Source organism: Brachycentrus maculatus, unplaced genomic scaffold (assembly GCF_059751285.1).
Source record: "Brachycentrus maculatus isolate JH-2025_06_01 unplaced genomic scaffold, ASM5975128v1 h1tg000007l, whole genome shotgun sequence".
Taxonomy (NCBI): Eukaryota; Metazoa; Arthropoda; class Insecta; order Trichoptera; family Brachycentridae; genus Brachycentrus; species Brachycentrus maculatus.
Window position 1 is genome coordinate 515,300 of NW_028280762.1, and position 23,793 is coordinate 539,092.

General features: G+C 32.3%; 1 protein-coding gene across 1 annotated transcript; it reads left to right on the plus strand.

Moving 5' to 3' along the window:
- The first annotated feature begins 336 nt into the window (after nucleotides 1-336).
- On the plus strand, nucleotides 337-21,723 carry LOC148313595 (uncharacterized). The gene is made up of 5 exons (XM_088260009.1): nucleotides 337-397; nucleotides 511-2,030; nucleotides 2,628-2,732; nucleotides 15,478-15,705; nucleotides 19,871-21,723. The coding sequence occupies exons 1-5, from the start codon at nucleotides 395-397 to the stop codon at nucleotides 20,154-20,156; spliced, it is 2,142 nt and encodes a 713-aa protein (XP_088116135.1). The 5' UTR covers nucleotides 337-394; the 3' UTR covers nucleotides 20,157-21,723.
- The last annotated feature ends 2,070 nt before the right edge of the window (nucleotides 21,724-23,793 follow it).

Here is a 23,793-nt window from a genome sequence, read left to right on the forward strand (position 1 = left end):
AGCGATCGCTTTAAGGTGATTTAAGGTGGCTGACTGTTAGTGGGTTAGAACCCAGTTGGCTCGGTCTAAATACTACCATATTCTACGCATTTGTTTCGTGATACATATTTAAAATCCGTATCCCATTAGATGTCACAACACCGCCATAATCACAATCTCATCGTGACAACGACACAACACAAACAATATTTACTTTCCATTTCGTCTAGCACTTACTGCGGTCGCATCTCTTCCTCAATTACATTATAATTTTCATTGTTCATTTGGACAAAAGGCATTGTAAAATGGCGGAGAACACGGGAAAATCTATATATACGGCCGGAAAATAGCCTGGAAGACATTTATTAGACGAAGTTCGTCGGGAAATAGTGTTTAATATCAAAAACATTCAAATATGGTGCGTTACATAACAAAAACTAAATGTTTTGACAAAATCTTACACATATTACGCAAGTGCTTACACAACGAGTGATTATTAAATTACATAATATTGTATTATTTTTCTTTCAGAATTCCAAAAGGATTTATATCCTTGGGGTAGTTTCACTGCTTTGGTGGATAAGTGAGGCATTAGCGGCAAAGGTACATGAAAATATCAATGTATCTAATCAGACACATCAACAGTATAATGTTAATCCAACACAAAGTATCACTGCTGTACTTCCAACAACCCCGGACAAATTTTACGACGAGGATTTAAATGCGAAACAAAAAGTATCTTCAACGGAAAGTATAGTAAGGGCGCACATATTTGTAGCTGAAAATCAAAAAATCAACAGTCTAGCAGGGATGATTGCAAAACCTCAATTAAGTCCGTTGCTCAATCAAAATAAAGGTTCAAATCAAACGATTCTTAGTGACGGTAGTTTTAAACCACAGCAGAAGTGGCAAATACCTTCTCCGCTGTCATCCCAATCCTCCGATCAGAAATCAATCAATTCGAGTAAAAGACAAATTGACGACGCCTTTCATCAAAAAGACTTCGTTCCCAGTCTCCAGGTTGGTTCGTTCGACGACACGCAAGGATTTGTGCCGCACTCTTTCAAAGAAGAAAAAAAGTTGGCAGACACAGAAATTATCTACGGCACCAACAATCACAAAACTGCAAATTCTCAGCTAACGAACGGAGAAAGTAGTCAAAAAGTAGTCAATAGATTTTCAGACGGGAGAAGACAATATAATAGCGGTGAATCGTTATATTCAAGCGGTGCTAATGATCAGAGTTATAATAATAATGGAAATAACGAAGCGTTGCCATTGAACAGTTATGGATTACCGAGATTTCCAAGTCATGGAGAAACAAGATATCACAGTGATAACTACGGCGATCAGGGATTACCGGACAAAGGCTTCGGCGAAACAAGGCCACAGGCTAACGGAGAATCGAGACTCCCAAATGTAGCGAACGATTTTAGAGACCCGTCAAACTCATTCTTCAATCTTGGAGATCAAAAATATCCTCATAGTCCTATCGAAGGATTGAAACTACCAGCCACTGATTCGGGAGAAATAAGAAATACAAATTTTCAACTCGGTTTAAAAGACTTTCAAAATGATTTTGAAAGTCTTAAAAGTAAATATCCCCCGCTCAGCGATTTAGTCAATAACTACCCGATAATGGAAGAAATTATGAACCAAAAACTGGCTGAAAAGTTTCAAGAATATGTAAACGGCAAACAACGCCCTGATAATGCATTCAACTCCGAAGAAAATATAAGCGACAAGTCAAAGTTCAATGATCAAACCAAGTTATTGTTTTCAAATTACAAATTCCCGAGTACTGAAGATGGCAGGGTCAGCGTGCCAGATATTAAAAGCCATCCGTTTAGATTCGACGTCCAGAGACCTCATTGGCCATTCCAGGGTAAAAAGCCTGGAAGAGATGACGATAGTAGTTCGTTTGAAGTACCTGCTGGAGAAATTTACCAGGGTTCTAAATTTCCAGTATCGACTTTTACTCACGATGATAACCAACACGAGACCGAAGATCAAAAGAAACCAGTTTTTATGGACCACCCTGTAAAACACACGTAAGTGAACATTTGTTTTATTTTTATAAAAATATTACCAATTATTTGTAATATTTATTTTTAACAATTATCATGGTACTTTTATTTTATTTTTTGACATCTCATCAAAGATGAAGACGAATATGGAAGTCTGGGCATTTACGGGGCTGAAGACCATCATGGGCTGGTTTAAGTGATCACATACCATACGTGTAACATTCACCAATTCTTTAATTCAATTACCCATTATTGACAACCACACTACTCAAATTCTTGGAAATTCTATATATATGAACCAATTTAGATACCTTATTCTTGAATCACTAGAACTTTACTAGAGACATCTATAATGTGATAAATAACCCAGGATTCGGACCTCACATACACTAATGTAAGAGTTTCTGCTTAATAAAAAGCTTCTTTACATCTCACCAATGCCCAGACTTCCATATTCGTCTTCATCTTTGATGAGATGTCAAAAAATAATATGAAAAATAACTCCTATAATTGGAGATAATCCAGATTTGTGGACAAGTATTTGGACACACTCAAAATGTTGCATATACTTTTATTTCACAATTTGGAAACATTAAAAACTTTGAATTCTTATTGTTTTAGCGTATCTCCATGGAAGAAAGTACTTCACTTGTTGACAGCGTTTATCCCAGTTGGTATTTTGATATCAGCCCTCACTCCCAATGTTATCAGCATCAACAATACAGCGTAAGTCTAAGATATTATATTATAAATTAAATTTAAAGTCGATTTAATTACACTCTCGTATTTATTTAGATTGGCAGTGACAGGGACATTGAAAGCTATTAAATGTAAACTAATAGTAAAATCGGGATACAATTTGTTTCACATTTTCTATAATTATCGCGACTTGGTTCCTAAACAAAATTGCTTTGCAAGAGAGGGTCTGTAGGGAAGCCTCGATGCTTCTGTATCAGATCCGGGAATGCAGTTGGGACAGCTTTCAATATTCCTGTTGGTCCAGTAAATTCGCGTTTTGTCCAATGCCAAGGTTTTGGGATGTTTGTACACCACGGTGTCAGCCTTCCCTTTTAGCTGGTATGAGTATATTCAAAACAGCTTTTATTTAATACAAATATCACAGAAACATACATGTAGTTAACTATGAACGCAAGTTTTCACAGTCACTATTAATTATTTTTAAAAAAAATGGGTTAATCCATAGAGTTAGAATAATTATGTTTTTATATTATTTTTTACTCTTTATTTATTTAATATATTTATTTTATCATTTTTATATTTATTTCGTAGATACATAATTTTTTTACCATATGTATTAATATTATCTTATACTGGTAAATGAAGAGCAGGATTGACAACCTTGTCTTCGTTTAGGTAACGTTCAATAAAATACAGCGTGAAAAGTATGCAGTGCCCTATGCATCATTAGAAGCGGATAAGATGCAAGATGTGTAACTTTTTTTCCCTGCTTTTCATATAACATAATTAACTGAACAAATTTGAACCGTACGAGAAGCGCATGAGTTATGCGTTTCTAGAGTCAGTGAACGAAAAACAACGAATAATTAACGTGCGTTGTAAAAAAATATAATGATTATTTCGTGTTGCGTTTTTGTCTCTTTGCAATAAATAATTGCTGTTACGTTTGAAGTGGTAGAGAAATAGGCTGGTACGGAAAAATAATCGAGCTGCCATCAAGAATCGCATTATTCCGTAGGTCGCAGTTGTGTGTTGTTTTTTTTTACAAAAAATATCATTACAATGAAGAAAATTACTTGGGGTATTGGATTGTCAATGAAAAGTTTTTAACAAATTCTAAAAAAATAAGTTTCACGAATTTTTTAATTTTCAATATTTTTTATATCAGCAGCATTAAAAAGAAAAAGATAAATGTATAATGGTAATGAAAAATTGGGGAAACGGATGAAAATCGTACCTTACAAAGTAAGTTTTTACGATTTTCATTATTTTTTCACATAAATATTAGTAAATTGATATTTATTAAAAATTTTCGACTCTCGACCAATATTTGAACAAAACATATCGTTTTCCCTGTGCTAAAAATCCCAAATATTTAATGTAGGATCAAAATCGATTGACGTAAGAGATTAGAACATTTTTTTTTTACTTCTTTCCAGTTATAATATTAATATTATTTGTTATTCACAAACTGGCCAAAATATGAGTTTATAAAAATCGAAAGGTTATTTCAGGCTATGTCTAAAATGATAATATAAATAATTCGGATGAACCTCATCTATGTTCAAAAGGAAAAAGCTTAAAAATTCAACTTATCAATCAATCGGCCATAATTTACGAATGTATCGAAAACCTTACCGGTATGCGGTTGGATCTAAGACCATTGCATATATACAAGTTTCAAAAAATAATCAGGTATGCCAAATACTTGAAAGTGGTCAGGTTAGGAGTCGTAACAATCGGCGGGTATGTATGAGGAGATGCATGAACGTGGAAGAGGCGAAGAATGTTTGCAAGGACAGAGTGATGTGGCGCTCTATTCTCTCTGCCTACCCCTGCGGGGAAGCGGCGTGATGGTTAGTTAGTTTTTTTTTTTTAAATTAATGCAATGTGGATGTTCAATAATGGGCAGAATGGTGAACGTTACACAAGTGTATAAAGTGTTTGTTTAAGTCAGCCAAATGCCAGGTCGTAAGCCTTGGCATGCTCAGACTTCATTATTCATGTTTCATATCAAGTTAAGACACTTTTAAAAAGGTTTTCAGTTAAATACTTTCAAGGAATAGACTAACTGGACTGCATAGTTAATATATTCGTATATTACAACTAAAAAGACACATAGTAACAAAGTATTTGTAGAGTGATAAAATATAAATAGAAAACACATTAACACGATTTGAACGCAAAATGGTCGACAACCGTATCAATGAATCATTCTACATACAGACATTCAGACACGTGATATAGATCCGATGACGATTTCTTTATAGCAGCAAAAAAACTGAAAAAGTATTGTACATTGCTTTTTGTTATACCATGCATATTATTATTAGAAATGCTACGCACAGGTACCTACATACGTATTATAACAATTGTATGAGTGGATTCATGCACGAATATTCGTAATATATTATAGTTATCCATCATTTTACGCCGGGGCTCTGTTCCGAGGACACTGGCGTAGAAAAAAATCAGCGTAAAATGAACACAAACATAAAAGACGATATAAGGTTAGGCTCCGTGTCTAAATATTTAGAAAAAAATAGCATGTTTTATTATTATTATTATATAGCCTACATATAAAATAAGTTGTAAATATATTTAACAAATAAAGTTTAAATTCATTTACGAAATAAATAATCTCTTGATATAATCAATTAAATTTAAGAATAAATACTTATTTACCAGAAATAAATTTTTCACACTATTTTGAAAAAAAAAAACATCTAATTTTACGTGCGTTGATTGTTTCATCCATCCTTGCAGAATCATAAACCTCACCTTTCTATAAAAGAAAGGATACGACTTAGATCGGCCGTTTTATGGGATTTCCCATTATTTTTTCTCATCCTCTTCATCTTTGCAAAGTTATTTCGGTCACAAAACTTAAGCGCAGTAGGAAAAAAATAATTTTAATACTATTTCAAAAATATTTCATTTCCACAATGTCCTGCTCACGTACACGGTAATATAATAAAACAACATGTAAAAATGTTTGCGCTATTAGAATCGTGGCGCTTTGGTGTTGGCTGAACCGGTGATTCCCACCGATGCGATGTCGACCGAAGAGGGAAACCCTTTTTTTACGTAACGTCCAAGTGACTCTGAATATGTTTCACGAATTTTTATTCTCTGAATATGTTTCACGAATCTAGCTACGGCTCATGCAACACTGCTTATCGTGACCCTAATAAGGCTTCAACTATTTAAGTTTTATAACCAATGCCTTTTCATGAGTGGATTTACTCTTTATGTTTAAAGTTACTATCATTTCATGTTATTCATGAGTGAAAATTCTAAGCAAAAACACTCGCTGCAAGGGAACCCCATGGCTGCCACCACTTAATTGTTAATCGGCGTAAATCGAACCAGCGCAAAACGACGGTTACCTGTACTTGTGTTAACCATATGCTTAGTGGTCAGTTGGCATTAGGAATAAATAATTAGAATCGGAATTTCTCATTAAAACACTTTCCATTTCTTACTAAGAGAGATGATGAAATTAATCATTTATCAATATGCACACTACTAAACAATATTTTGGTGACGTAGAACGAGTGTTTCCATATGTGTATCAATAAACATATACAATTATTCATAATACATTGGGTGCATCTAAATCCCTGTTCACATATCTGAGTTTCTTGCATACATTTAAATAAAAGCGTCTCTGCTAAATAAAAGCTTTCTCAAATCAGCCATAGATACTGCCGCGAACTCACAGTGAAGTGACGTGAGATTTATACAATATGATATTTGTTGGAGTAACAAAAATTAAGTACTGTGGTTGTCAATCATCGGTAGATAGATGAATGTTAACATATATAAAGTTATCACTTAACCGGGTTATGACAGGTCATAAGCCCTGTAAATACACATACTTCCGTATTCTTCTTCATCTATGTTGAGATGTTAATATTTTTCTGGTGTTTATATAGCTTAACTGTATGTTTTTTTACATTTGTTGACACCTCAACATAGGTGAAGAAGAATATGGAAGTCTTGGCATTTACAGGGCTTATGACCTGTTATAGGCTGGTTAAGTGGTTGTCAATCATGGTTAGAATTAGTAAATATATATAATTATATATTTTTAACCCTCATCCGCACCTTATGGTACATAGGACACTGCATCATATAAACGCCGTGTTATCTTAATCCTTAACACCTTAAGGAAAAGGTAATCAGCTCTCCACTTCGGGCACCAGTCTAGATTAATATTAAATAAATATAAGAGTGAAAAAAACTTTAAAAACTTAGAGTAAATTACACTTGTGTAAAGTGAACACTCACCCAGCCTATGACAGCTCGTAAGCCCTGTTAATTCCCAGACTTCTATATTCTATTTCATCTATGTTGAGATATCAAAAAAAAAGTAAAATAATCCAGATTTGTGAACAAGTATTGTAATACAGTCAAAATCTTGTATGTTTTTGTTAATTTTTTTATTTTATTGAAAACCGGTGAAATCGTTGGTTGCATTTCAAATTGCAAACTTCAAGAATTCGCCGGATTTCCTCTATTAATAAAAAACGCTAAATTATTGTTATTTTTCAGCCATTAAACTTTGTCACTTTCTATTCACAAATACATTTTTTTGCGAAACAACTGGACCCCATTTCAAAATGTACGAAAGTAATCTCCTACATTATTGATAAATCAATTAATTATTTGCTTTTGATAAAGTCGTTTTGAGAAAACCAAATTAATCATCTTTAGGTTCAAAGAGCAGAAGGTTCGCACGAAATCATGTCGAGATAATAATTAATATTAGTCATAGATAAATATATATAAAATATATATGTTCTTCTTCTTCTTACTGGCTCCATCCCAACTCATCGACTCTGTAGCCTGTTGAAGTCAGCTCTCCTCGTCCTCAGGTTTTATGTCCTTGCATCGTGGATAACGTCACCTAGGCCATGCCTTCCAATTATGTTATCATTCTGATTGTGATTGGCTCGATATGTTCAGGTTCTCTGTGATCTATGTGCCCATACCATTAGAATTGCATTTACTCATTTTATTATATATATATATATATATATATATATATATATATATATATATATATATATATATATATATATATATATATATATATATATATATATATATATATATATATATATATATATATATATATTATATATATATATTTATATATATATATATATATATATATATATATATATATATATATATATATATATATATATATTTATATATATATATATATATATATATATATATATATATATATATATATATATATATATATATATATATATATATATATATATAATGTATATATATATATATATATATATATATAAATGTATATATATATATATATATATATATATATATATATATATATATATACATATATACATATATATATGTATATACATATATGTATATTACAATGATGAACATTACACGTCTACTAAGTGATTAATTACACTATTCCATAATTTAATACACTATTTCAGAAATAGTAGTATTTACTAAGTAAAACATTAATTAAAAATGGATAGATTTTACCACAAAGTGACTGCCGAATCAATTAATGAAATGATTTAAACTAGCCTATGACAAGTCGTAAGCCCGCTCGATTAAAAAAAATATATATATTGAATACTGGTTTCTTAAAATATATATATCTGGAAATAATATTGTTATATTTTTTTTATTACTTACTTTTTACTAACTCTTTTTTTTTCAAAACCATAAAATTATTTCGAAGAAAAACATATGTTTTCAATGCTAAAACGATCTTTTAAGAAAAAATCATTCACGTCAAATGTTATCTGGATTTAGAGAAAATAAAGTTGCGAGTTAACGAATACTTGGCATTAATAAAAGCGTAAAATATTGTCAATTTCATGAATGTCAACAACCTGCTTGTGGAACAGTATGGCGGTTTCATATAAAATCACATGAGTCACCAAAACAAGATAATTAAAACGTCAATCTCTGCAGCGATAAAAAATCAATATCTATATCTCTTACGGAGTTTATCACCTGCGATCAATCAATCAGAGTTCCACTTAGACTCTCCCATTTTTGCACCTGTTTCCATCTATGTACCGGACTGTGAGAACCATAGCGTTGTTCCGGATCTCTTTGGCCAGTCAGATCTAATCAATTTTCGCTTTCATCCGGATTCCACGAGCATCAGATCACACAGAGAAATTGATCATGTTTGGTAATGCTCAACGAAAAAAAAACTTAATTGGTGGTCAATCGTAATTGGACCCAAAATGCCGAACCCTCTTCTAGAGTCTCTTGATGACAGTCAATGGTCCGGCTTCTCCTGAGGAGTGCAACGTGGTTTCCTCCCAGTAATGAGCAAATGCTAAAGTATTATTTTTTGACATTTCATCAAAGATAAAGAAGAATATGGAAGTCTTTGCATTTACGGGGCTGACGACCGTCATAGGCTGGTTTAAGTGATCACTTTACACACGTGTAACAATTACCAATTCTACCCATTATTGACAACCACACTACTCAAATTGTTGGAAGTTCTATATATATGAACCAATTTAGAAACCTTGTTCTTCAATCATTAGAACTTCACTGGAGACATCTATTGGTGAGATGAAAAGAAGCTTTTATTAAGCAGAAACTCTTGTATAAGTATGTGTAAATTCTCATATTCTTCTTCATCTTTGATGAGAAGTCAAAAAATAATATGCAAATAACTCCTGTAATTGGAGATAATCCAGATTTAGTGAACAAGTATTTGGACACACTCAAAATGTTGTTAAATGCTAAAATTCCTGATTGACCCACACTAGATTATCCCTCCTGTTCCCAAAACAGACTTTTTTAAAATTATTTTTATTATTATTTTTATTTATTTATTTCATAGATACATACATTTTTTTACTATTGTATATGTATTACGGTTTTTTAGGCATGGCCTGTGTTGAGCCGATATACTTACATGTTAATACATTTTTTTAAATTATTACTATTTTTTTATTAGATTATATACATTACATACAATAGATACAATAACGATTTACAGTATAAAGGTTTTACAATAAAATAATTACACCTGGACTTTAATTAAATCACTTTCTACGTTGTCCCTTCCAAATAGAAGCAACCATCGACGGACACTGTACTTAAAGACATGATCACTACTGGAATTCTTAATGGTTTCGGGCAGCAAATTAAATATCTTTGGCGAAGGGATTGAAAAGGTTTTTTGGGCAAAACTTGTTTTAACGGATTAAAATAAAACATCTTCTTTCTTTAACATCCCAGCATAGATGAAGAATATACTTGAAAGCGGTCAGGTTAGGAGTCGAAACAATCGGCGGGTATGTATGAGGAGATACATGAACGTGGAAGAGGCGAAGAATGTTTGCAATGACAGAGTGGTGTGGCGTTCTATTCTCTCTGCCTACCCCTGCGGGGAAGCGGCGTGATGGTTAGTTAGTTAGTTAGTTAGTTAACAGTTACATTTTTATGTTTAAAGGTATGGTTAACTGTACATATTTTGAGGAAAATCGGAATGAATCGTGAAAGTAATGGATTACACTTTTATCTATGGATTATACTAAATTTGGAGAAATCTGACATTTAACATAATATTAAACGTCAAAAAAATATACAATTCGCAAGAAATTAGCATTGTGTATGGCAAGAGATAGATATCAGATCAAATGTTTCCTCCCAAATAATATAATATCTTTGAATGATTTACATACGAACAGTGAATGTGCGAGTCATAAATTAAATTTCAAAACGTCATACAGTGTGGCGCAAAATTGATCACCCTATTAAAAGATGCTATAATTTTTGCAAATGGCATTGCACGTCAAGTATATTTGACGTTTGCAAACTAGACAGCTGCAGTATACAAAAAACTAAAATAAAACGTGTAAAAATGTATTTCAACACTGGCATCAGCCACTTAACGGACATATATTTTTCTTCTTAACGGAAAAAAAAAGTAAATGTCTTTTTTTAAAAGCTGTCCCACCGCATGCCCAGATCTGATACAGACGTTTCTAGGCTTCCTGACAAATTTGCTCTTGCAAAGCAATTTTTTTAACTAAGTTGCAAAATTTATTTAAAATGTGAAACAAAATAAAGTTAACAACATATAGTAAAGGTCGAAATAAAGATTTCAATTTCTGAAAATCTTTTTTTTTTGTAAAAAAGTTATTGAAAAACAAAATTAGAAGATAAATTTTGCGCCACCTATTTTTTTTGTAAACTGCATCTGTCTATTTTACAAATGTCAAATTTGATTGACTTACAACGCCATTTATAAAAATAATAACTACTTCCGATAGGGTGATTAGTTTTGAGCCATCCTGTAGTATCACTAATCGTGAGCACGTTTCAACTAATAAATAATAAATAACTTCTTTATTTTATTTTTATGTAATAAATGTTTTGTTATTTGAAAATAATGATGCAGAATCCATCGAAACACGTCGGCTGTCCAAACTCAAAACACAGTAAGGGACATTTTTTTTGTAGTACGCTTTTTTGCATTTTTGGACTAGATTAGATTCTACTTAGTCCAAAAATCAGTCAATGTCATATTATAGTCTGGGAGCCTATGCGGCAGATTTTTAAAAATAGATATCAAATTGTGGTAGAGTGGGCTCGAACCGAGAAATTCTGACTCGATAGTCCGCGACACTAACCACGGGACCACAACCCGACACTTTATGTATTTATTTAACTAACTAACCATCCTAATCTCCGTATATCATTCGAGTCAATATATTTCCGTTGATTGAGAAGTTTTTATCATTGCAGTTGAGTTGGTGTGGATGCTATCTTTTTAAAATCAACTAAATATCTAACTAACCATCACGTCACTTCTTTGCAGGGGTAGGCAGAGAGAATAGAACCCACATACCAATCTGTCTTTGCAAACAATCTTCACCTCTTCTAGATTCATGCAACTCATACTACTCCTGACATGACAATTTTCAAGCATTTGAAATATTTGGTGATACCATTTTTTCCTCGGTTTTCTTCTGCTTCTGTCACCAACCACATTCGCTTAATTTTTTTCACTGTTCTTTCTATACTTATTCGATTTACATGCCCAAACCATCTCATCACACCTTTCAGAATGTTATCGATCTTACATCACCATTCGAATATCTATCATTCTAGTTATTAGCTGTGAACAACTTACACAAACTTATGAGTTATTTATATCGATACACAGATGAATATGGATGGTTGGGAATTTACAGGGCTGACGACCTATCGCAGGCTGGTTTGAGTGATCACTTTATACACGTAAACATACACCATTCCACATCGTGCTTGACAACCACGCTACTCAAATTTTGGAAGATGTAATTATCCTTCAACTGGCACCTTCTATCAGTCAAATGAACAAGACCGGTACTAGGAATTGTATAGGTGTATGGTCACTAACACCTAAATATGGGCATACTACCTTTAGAAGATTAGAAGTAGATTTTTAGAAAATGTACTTTTGTATATGTATATCAAAGTACCTAAATACATACATAGGTCTATATTTTAATGCATGCCTTTGTTCATCAAATGATAATAGATGACCGACTTTGGTTGCAAAAACTCCAGTGACTGTCGAGTATGTCAATAATAATGAGAAATATGTGTCAGTTTTCACATACGGTGAATTATCGCTATTCGTCCTGCTTTCTATTCGTACTCCTCGCTATTCATCTAAATTTTCGATAGATTGTCGTAGTACGTTGTCCGTTCCAAAGAACAAGGATAATGGTGTCCTAATGTTCTTGGTGCTGCGTAGCATACTTGATCCCTCCATCCTCAAAGAGGTCTATTACGCTCTGTTCCAATCTATAATTCTACATGGAATTATTGGCTGGGGCGGAGGTGCCAAAACCACGCTAGACCCTATTTTCAAAGTACAAAAACTTATCCTAAGAATAATAAATAAATGTAACTCGACACACCCTTCCAATGAGCTATTTACAAGCTATATGGTACTAGACGTACGGCAACTGTTCGTCAAGGAAGTACTGATTCACTTCTGGAATAAAATGGAAAAGGTTAGAACGCAACAAACTATTGGAACCCGGGCAGCATTAAATAAAAACTACATTGGCCCAGCCATTAAAACAAGTTTTGCCCAAAAAAATTTTTCATTCCTCGCTCCAAAAATATTTAATTTGCTGCCCGAAACCATTAAGATTTCCAGGAGTGATCAGGTCTTTAAGAACAGTGTCCGTCGATGGTTACTTAACATTGGAAGGGACAAGGTGGAAAGTGAATTAATTAAAGTCCAGGTGTAATTATCACACTGAAAAACCTTAAAACATAAATTATTTTTGTATCTCCTGTATCTTATGTTTATAATCTAATCATTAAAAAAAATATATGTTTATTAAAAATTTTAAAAAAATATATATAAACTTTGTATTACCATGTTAGTATTCGGCTCAACACAGGCCATGCCTAAAGAGCCGTAATACGTATAATAAATGTGTTTATGAAATGAATATGTATATTGAATGTATCTATGTATTATGAAAAAAAAAAAAAAAAAAAAAATGTAAAGATAGTCAATAGACGCAAACAAACCAATATCCCCACCCAATGGTGAATAGGACACTGCGTCATACCGTCGCAGTGTTATCTTGTTGGTTAATTTCATGAAGGCAAGGTGATCAGTCCCGCGCCTCTTGTACAAGTCAATATCTTGTGTGCTTTGTTATGGTGTCGAGAGCCGAAAAAAAATTTGAAATGTGGTGTTTTTAGAATAATGCTAAAAACATCATGGGTTGTCACCCAAAAATCAGTTCAAAGCAATGTCTTAAGAGGAATCATAAAAAAGAGTCAAGTTTTAGATACCACGATGAAAAGAAAGCTAGAGTAATGAGGAAATTTTGTGAAAGAAGAGAATTACGAAAGAATATAAATATAATACCATAAAAAACAGTCGAAAGTTGTTGATACATGGAAAAATACCATAATCCTTGCTTAAAAAATTAAGAGACTTATTTTTTCACTGCATAAGACTCTGTTCAATAAATCAGAACGACATTATTGATTTGTGAATAAATTGATTCAGTATTCGATCAACTGTCTCCTGGAATAAATCATGCACGAATAACGGGTTATTACCCTATTTTTCTAAGACGAGCGCTATTATTGTCCGACTTTTCATGAGGAGGGTCAATTAGTTATTGGTGTTGGACCTGAGTTTTAATTGTCGTGTTCAGATCGAGAAAAAAAATCTAAAATGAGTTATGGTTCGATATATATATTACAAGTGAAATTAATTAAAAAATTGACAGCTAATACCAAGCGCGTGAAATCTTATTGATTTAGTCGAAGCACGAATTTAATTGATCGAACAATTGTAATTGTTTTATTTATTGGTCAAAGTTTTGATTAATAATTAAAGTACACTTTCCTATTGAATGATTTAATAAAATCAATACGTGACTGCCACAGCGTCCTTAAAAAAGATGAACTAATTTTGAGGAAGTAAAAATCATAATAAACTAACAAACTGACCATCACGCTGCTTCTCTACAGGGGTATGCAGAAAGAAAAGAACGCCCCACCAATCTGCGTTTGTAAACAATCTTCGCCTTTTCCGCATCTCCTCATATATTCATTAATTCATTCAAATCTTTATTCGCACCCCAATGGTGCATAGGACACTGCATCATAAAAACGCAGTGTTATCTTGATCGTTAACATATGATCTCATGATCACATTATCTCCTCATATATACCCGCCAATTATTCCAACTCCTGACCTGACCACATCCAAATATTTTAAATACTTAATCATGTCAAGTTTTCCTCACTTTCCCCTGATTCCATCTACGTTCGCCTCAGAAATTGTTTTAATTTTCTTTTTTACTCATTCTATTCACACGCCTAACCGTCAAAACACACCATTCGTAATTTTATCGATTAATTTTATCTCCTACTCGCCTACCGTTCTGGAGGTCCTGGGTTCGATTCCCAGGGGGGGTAAAATAAATATAAGTGATTTTTATACTGTAATATTTATTTAATATTACCCTGGACTGGTACCTGAAGCGGAGGGCTGATCACCTTTCCTTCATGTGTAAACGATCAAGATAACACTGCGTTTATATGAAGCAGTGCCCTATGCACCATCTGGTGCGGATAAGGGTTTTTTTTTTTTAATTTTATCTCAGCCTTGCATTCTTTCCGTATATCTATAGTCATATATTTGAGGTAAAGAAACAATTATCTCTAAAATAATGAAAAAGATTGATTAAAAAAATTTAAAACTTAAAAAAATATTTTAATGTTTATTTTTAAATGCTTATAGCGAAAGGGATGTTGATGACAGTCAACGTTCCGTTCCACGAGAAAACATTTCGGAATTTTGTGTCCTAGCTTGGTTTATGGTACTAATATCATTCAATATTTTTATCATATATGACACCACCAGAAAAAAATATAATTCGGTGAGAGTTAATTTAATAAGGATTATAATTATCAGTCTGCCTCCGTGATGTTATGGTCAGCTCGCTTGGCTACCGTACTGGAGGTACCGGGTTCAATTCCCAGGGTGGGGTTAAATAAATACAAGTGATTTTTCACTGTAATATTTATTCAATATTACCCTGGAATGGTACCTGAAGCGGAAGGCTGATCACCTTTCCTTCGTGTGTTAACGATCAAGATAACGCTGCGTTTATGTGCTGCAGTGCCTTATGCACCATTGGGTGCGGATAAGGGTTAGAAGAAGAAGATTTTAGGTAGATATTCTTATTTATTGCAGAGACAAAAATTACCCATTTCGGCAGAGATCTTTGGGTGAAAATCTGCCGATATCGCTGAGTACCCATCTGCAGGACATCGTCCAAAAGTCCATCCTAGAGACGGAGGCAGCTCATCTTCAGGAGCAAGATCCAGGATGTGAGGACAGGAAGTTCTGCGAGATCGCCAGGAGAGGGAGAAACTCAACAGCAATAGGGCCTGAGAAGATTTTCTGGGATCTAGCTCACTCGTAAGTAAAACATATTATAATTGTTATAAAATAACTTTAGAAGTAATAAAGATTTGGAATCAAATCGTACAGAAATGTACAATCATTTAAGACCTTAGTCGCAATAATAGAAATCAGTAAGCGGTCAGCTGCGCTGAGAGCCGGACGTAACTTCACGCCCATTTTATTTTTTTAAGAATATATCGTGGGTGTAAAGTAAATTCAACTTTAAGTACATATAATAGCGGGTGTTTTATTCAGACTTAAAGCTTTAAATAAGAAGAATTATTCCAACAGGGATTTTAGAGGTAATATTTTTTGCCCACGGTATATTGTTTGATTTTAGTATTTAAAATTTTGTATTGAAAAAATATTTAAATACATATATTTTTTTAATACACAGCTGCTTGCCCTTCAATAACTCTTCTTTTCAAAACCATATAATTATGTCGAAGAAAAACTTATTCTTTCAGTACAAAAACGGTGTTTTAAGAAAAAATCGATTACTTTAAATGTTATCTGGGTATAAATAAAAAATTTGTTGCGATTTTGCATATCGCTCACTCTTTTCAACAACGTCATATATAAAAAACTTGATTTTCAGGAGATCGTTTTTAAAGTTTAAGAATATAATAAAATATATTAAAAATAAATATCAATCCACTTATTGAACTTTTTACTGTGCAACAGATCTTTTAAGGTAAAACCTGAAGGTTTTTTCTCCATTTGAAAAATATTTAGTATGTTTAAAAATATAATTAAATAATAGATTTTCTTAAAAATGCAAAAACAAGACTTTCTGCTCTGTAGCGGGTAAATATTAAGTTAAAAATATGCCGCTTTGGCTGGGATATAGTACATTTTCTGGGCATTCCAAAAACATGCACAATTGGAAATTGACGATTTTTGATATAAGACGTTGTTGAAAGGAGTGAACGATATGTTGGGCCTTAAGAGAGAATATTGTTCGACTTATTTCAATTTCAATTTGAAAATCGAAAATAGATTTTCAATTTCAAATTCAGAAAGTAAGTCTTCTTTGTTCATTTGTATTTACAAAAGATGACATTGAATGGAGTTTTGTTCAGAAAAACAAAATGTCAATTAAAATAAATATAATAAATATAAATAAACAAAAACCGAAAAATGATTACCGTTACCGTTTCATTGTGTTACGACAACAGTTAGCATAAAGTCGGCTAATAGCGTGAGTCATTATGCTTGGGAGAGTGTGTGTGTGTCCATCTGTGACGTGGTCATACAACAGTGTGCATACATATTTATATTGGAGTGTAGTGAATTTAAAATTGTACTGACACCCATTTGCAAGCCAATTTCTTTGCACCAGTGGTCTCAAATCATCGTTCTTAGTAAATCACCAAAGAATACTTTTTGAGATCTCAAATGAAGAAGAATATGGAAGCCTGGGCTTATGACCTCACGTGATCACCCAAATCTCCTAAACCTATCTCGAATTTATCTATGTATCTCCTAATAACTTATATAATCAATGGTTGCTTCTCGTTGGAAGGGACAAGGTAGAAAGTGATTTAATTAAAGTCCAGGTGTAATAATTTTATTGTAAAACCTTTATACTGTAAATTGTTATTGTATCTATTGTGTGTAATGTATATAATCTAATAATTAAAAAAAAAATTGTATTAACATGCAAGTATTTCGGCTCAACACAGGCCATGCCTAAAGAGCCGTAATACATATAGTAAAAAAATAATTATGTATCTACGAAATAAATATGACAAGTCATGAGCCCTGTAAATACCCAGTCTTCCATATTCTTCTTCATCAGTGTTGAGGCGTCAAAATTATAAAATAACCCATAAGTGGAGAAAACCCAGATTTGTGAACAGATTTGGACACACTCAAATTGTTGTCACTAATTAATACCAAACGAAAACATTTAAAATGCTGAATTTTAATTATTACGTTCAACATATGGCACCACTATTGCGGTCAAATAAGCAGTTTTTTAAAATATACATATTTCTACCTACCACAGGGATGAAATCACGCGCGTATTCGACTCCAACGTTGTATCGAAAATTCAAAATTATCGATGAATAAGGACTTAAGAATATTTAAGATTATGAACAAACGAACTTTATTTTTTTATATAGATAGATAAAAACACGTGCTTATTCAAAAACAAAGCTGTCAAAAATTTTAAGCACTCCGTGGATAACTTAAGGGGATTTAGAATTTTGAACAAACCATCATTTATTATTTTATATACACATTACTTATAATGTTCGGGACATGCACACGCATATTCAAAAGTAAAGTTGAGTAAAAATTTAAAAGTTGAATGACTTAAGAGGATTTAAAAAATAATTAAAAAAACATTTTTTTATAAATAAACGTTTCATCTTTGGGACATGTACGAATGACAGTTTATTTTATAAATATTTTTTTTAAATACAAATGTAATTTGTTTATGTAATTTTTTACGAATTCAATGATTGGTGACCCCTGGTTGCGAGCGGCCATCTTTATTATACATATGAGAAAAGTCAATAAATTTCTCTTTCGGTGCGATGGGTCTACGGTCCAGAATCGCACTTGACCACCTGCTAATCTGACAATCATTTTCGCATTTCAATAGAGCGATTCTTACAACCGTATTCGTTCATTTTGACGCGTATCACAACAAAGATGGCGGCGCGACGATTTCCTTTGCTCCAGAATTAAAATAAAATTCCGATTGGCTTAAAAAAATAAACAAACAATTTACAGTCTTAATAATGACTGTTTTCTCAGTTTATTCGTAAAATGATAATTAATTGATTTAAATATGAAAATAAATATCCTAAATAAAACATATATCGCTCACTCCTTTCAACAACTTCAAATATCAAAAATCGTCAATTTTTAGTTGTGCATGTTTTTGGAATGCTCATAAAAAGCGGCATATTTTTAACTTAATATTTACCATTTTTAATTAATGTTTTACTTAGTAAATAAAGTGGTATTTACTAAGTAAAACATTAATTAAAAATGGATATATTTTACCACAAAGTGACTGCCGAATCAATTAATGAAATTAATATTTACCCGCTACAGGGCAGAAAGTTTTGTTTTTGCATTTTGAAGAAAAAGTATTGTTTATTATTTTTTTTTAATTACTAAATACTTTTCAAATGGAGAAAAATTTTCAGGTTTTGCCTAAAAAGATCTGTTGCACAGTAAAAAGTTGAATAAGTGGCTTGATATTTATTTTTAATACATTTTATCATATTTTTAAACCTTAAAAAAGATCTCCAGAAAAATCAATTTATTTAATATTTGACGTTGTTGAAAGGAGTGAGCGAATTGTCCTTTTCAGTAAGTAAATACTCGAATATTTCAATTCGTCATATAAATTTTCTTTCTTTTGAAACAAAATGATAAACACGTCTGCCGGCTCTGCATCGCACTGACCTACAGTTTGTAATGAATTTCTCCACCATTTGGCATCACCTCCTCATCCGGCTATTTGCGCACTTGCGTGATTTTATTACCGTTTGAAAGAAAGCAAGAGTTATCGGAAATGGCAAACTTTGTTTCTCATAAACGCACAGGTGTTCGTACATTATATCAATACACCAAATATACAGTAAACACGTATAAAAACATATCGCTCACTCCTTTCAAGAACGTCATAAATAAAATAACTTGATTTTTCAGGAGAACGTTTTTAAAGTTTAAAAATATAATACAATGTTTTAAAAATTAATATCAAGCCACTTTTTGAACTTTTTACTGTACAACAGATCTTTTTAGGTAAAACCTGAAGGTTTTTTCTCCATTTGAAAAATATTTAGGATATTTAAAAAAATAATTTAACAATATTTTTTTTTCAAATTGCATATATTATTATTAAGTTTAAAATATGCCTCTTTGGTTGGGATATAGTACACTTTCTGGGCATTCCGAAAACATGCACAACTTAAAATTGTCGATTGTTGATTTATGACTTTCTTGAAAGGAGTGAGTGATATGTATATTCAAACAAAAATCCACTACATGATCTATAAACCTTGTACATAATAAGCAAGGTAAATAATAAATGCAAATCACACTAAAAAAAAAAACACTGGATGCGAATGAGGGTAAGAAGAAGTTATAAGAACAGGAGATCATGTTGCTAATTGGGACATTTAGTAAATTTTGCAATTTGTTTTCGTTTCAGAACTCCTGATCACGTGGCTGAGCAAGCTGGGATGAAGAAGATGTTTAAGGCGATCAAATCAGGGAATTGTCGTCAATTTATTTGCAAAAAATATCGTGGGCGAATAGCCATTTCCGGTAATGGTGGCTCAAATACTAATCAAGCCAAATTAGTTACTCAATCACAAGAAACTGGAGACAGCAGAAATATTGACAGCATCTCTCAGGAAGTACATGACGCTACTACGGAAATAATCAAAGCTAGGAGATCGGGAGTATTGAGGAGAGAAAAAAGAATACACGATTGAGCATGGATTACAGTAATATATTTAAACATAATCTAGTTCTGATAAGCAGAAATGATTGAGTAAATATTTTATTTGTTTTGTTAGATTCATCTCTTTCAAGAAAAGAGGTTTTAGTTTCAGAGAGCTTTCAGGGTTCAAGAAAACAGTACGAGAAATGATTTGAATATTCTGAAAAGTGTAAATTACTTAAAATTTATGTTACAATCATAATTCAAGCAAGATTTAGTCAAACTGCCCGAACAATATTTCTTATACCAAAATTGCCTTAGGGTGATAGAAGCACCTTCAAATGTATCAATTCACATTTAACATCCCTTCAAAATATTTCTTTAAATTATGAAAATTGAGAAAAATGGAGACAATAATATTGCCATGGCTTGACCACTATTATATAAAAGAATGTCGAAAATGAATACATTATTTCCGTTTTTTTTAATATAAAAAAATCAGCGGTTGGTTTAATTTGCATTAAAAAATACTGTTGATGTGATGCATCTCAGTTTCAATTAATATACCGCCGTCGATTATCTAACAAAGTATCTGATATATCGCTCATTCCTTTCAACAACGTCATATATAAAAATCATCAGTTTTCAGTTGTGCATGTTTTCGGAATGGCCAGAAAATGTACTATATCCTAGCAAAAGCAGCATATTTTTAACTTAATATTTAACCGCTACAGGGCAGAAAGTGTTGTTTTTGTATTTTTAAAAGAAAATGTATTGCTTAAGTATTTTTTTAAATATACTAAATATTTTTCAAATGGAGAAAAAACAGTCAGGTTTTACCTCAAAAGATCTGTTGCACAGTAAAAAGTTCAATGAGTGGCTTGATATTTATTTTTAATACATTTTATTATATTTTTTATCTTTAAAAACGATCTCCTGAAAAATCAAGTTTTTTTTAATAAATGACGTTGTTGAAAGAAGTGAGCGATATGTGAAATAAAAATAAATAAATAAAGTTTTACTTGGTAAATACTATTTCCTATTTAAAAGTTTCCTATGTACCACTATTTCCTCTATAGAAATGGTGGTATTTACCAACTAAAACATAAATTATAAATAGATAGATATTACCACAAACTGACTGCCAAATCATACACGAAATTAATTGAAATGTTCGGTGATTTGCGACATATTCGAATTATGCCAGGAATTTAGGAATTTTATTGAGATTTGTGTTTGTTTTGTCGAGTCACAAGATACCAAAAATCCCCAAAGGAAGAGGTAGCATCATCCAGGCGGTCCACTCTAGTCGATGGCGTCGTCATGTCTGGAAAATTAATCAAAAATGTTGTCATGAGTTTGTTGACCTAACCACCAACAACGGCATCCAATATTTCATACGGAGTCAAGAAGTGTGTCAGATATTGAATTTCACTATTAATGGAAAAATAGAATACTTTATACTTCATTTATAGAAATTTATAAAAATCAAACAAGTGTACATATAAGACCACTTTATTCTTCTTCTTCTTCATCTTGTTGTAGGCCTTGTGGCCTGTGTTTAAGAGGGATTAGCCTCCTGCGGTGTCGAAAAATTAATCAAAAATGTTGTCATTTTATTGAGTTTATTAATGTAATCATGATTAGTTTTGAGAACCACAGATGTTCTCATCACCAGGTGGAAATACAAATTGAAAATAAATAATAAAAACTAACTAACCATAACCACGCTTCTCCGCAGAGGAAGGCAGAGAGAATCGAACGCCCTACCAATCCATCTTTGCACACAATCTTCGCATCTTCCGTGCATCTTTTCATACAAGCCGATTATTCCGACTCCTAACCTGACCACTTTCAAGTATTTAAAATACTTGATTATGCCAAATTTGAAAACACATTTTGTATTTTGACAGATTTACAGATGAGAACATCTGTAGTTCTCAAAACTACTAGAAAACACGTGTTATAGTTTTAAATTTTAATCTTTATTATTTAATAAGGAAACGTTTTATTGTCAATTAGGATAATTAAACATCTGTAGTTCTCAAAACTACTAGAAAACACGTGTTATAGTTTTAAATTTTAATCTTTATTATTTAATAAGGAAACGTTTTACTGTAAATTAGGGTATTTAAACATCTGTAGTTCTCAAAACTACTAGAAAACACGTGTTATAGTTTTAAATTTTACTCTTTATTATTTAATAAGGAAACGTTTTATTGTAATTCTCAAAAGAATGAAATAATTACGTCATATAAAATAATTTCAAACGAGTTAAAATGATATAATTTCTATATTTTACTGTGAAAGGTGTCATCTTAGCAACGAGGACTAAAGGGTTAAGAAAAATATACAAGATCGAAGAGATATGCGAATGAAAAGTCACAAGAATTCGCCCTTCGGCGTCCGAGCCACGGAACATCTGACCCGAATATTTTGAACAAGCGCCAAAATTTATCACCTAAACGAAATGGAAAATCGAAACAAGCAAGAGTGTTAAAAGAAGTAATGTAACTAGAGATATTTATATTTATTATTATTGGTGTGACATTTTAAAAGTTTATTTGACAACGAGCTTTACGACCGATTTCCAAAGGAAATGGCTCCGGGCTATTTATGATCCAGCTGTACTTTGTGATGAAGATTATAATGATTATTTTTATTTATTTTATGTAAATTATGAGTTGAGATTTTAATCTTTACATGGTCGCAATTAGATTAGTTACAAATCACAAATACGTTGTTTTTTCACATCTCAACAAAGATGAAGAAAACTATGGATGTCAGGGAATTTACAGATCTAAGTGGTCACTTTACACACGTGCTTTCACCATTCTACACATTATTGAAAACCACGCTACAATTTTTTTTGGAATGCCTAGATATATGATCAGTCTCGTGACACAGTACATATGAGCTCATAACAGCCATCTGTGTAGGATTGAGAAAGCTTTTATTTAGCAGAAACCCTTTTTTGTATGTATGCACAATCCGAACCCCGCATTATTTTTTAATACAGGGAAACCCTTGAAAACACGGTTTTATAATATTTTTATGCATCTTATAATGTGACCAGTTTATTTTTTCATTGGACAATATTGTACCATAATTTGATTAATATAGATCTTCTTTCTAATATTTACGTATAAGAAAACTTACCTTCGTTATTTTTGGTAAATAAAAATGTTTTGAAAAAATAGTTTTTTTCTCAAAACAATACAACTTGCGATTTGCGCAAATCTAGATGGCTTGTGTTATTTTTTTGCCTCTTCATTACCGATCTATGTATATATTTTCTAAATTATCTAACCCCTTTTCGCTTTTTGCTTTTGCACTCCTGATACCACTCTTTCCCATCTTTCCCATTGATTACGTAGACAGTGTGACGACATTGTTATCATATTTTGTCCCAAAAATTTGGTGATGATCAAAGAAGCTCTCACGCATCACTGAAACACTCACTAATCCCAGCTTATCCTCAGCGAAGTTCTCTTGTAGATCTACAGGTGGAAGGTGGATGGGGAATTGGAATTATGTCCATCTCCATAGTGTAGTGAGTAGAGCATTTGTTTACCGTGATGAAGGTCCCAGGTTTGATTCTAAGCTTCCTTACCGAGTCTAGGATGGGGCATCTCCACATGTTGTGATCTGCTATCTGAGATGGACCCTGTACTAAGACTAAGATTCTC

Coding starts and splice junctions, on each gene's coding strand:
- LOC148313595 (XM_088260009.1), top strand. Junction 2,031..2,627: donor GACCACCCTGTAAAACACAC/GTAAGTGAACAT, acceptor TTATTGTTTTAG/CGTATCTCCATGGAAGAAAG. Junction 15,706..19,870: donor TTCTGGGATCTAGCTCACTC/GTAAGTAAAACA, acceptor TTTTCGTTTCAG/AACTCCTGATCACGTGGCTG.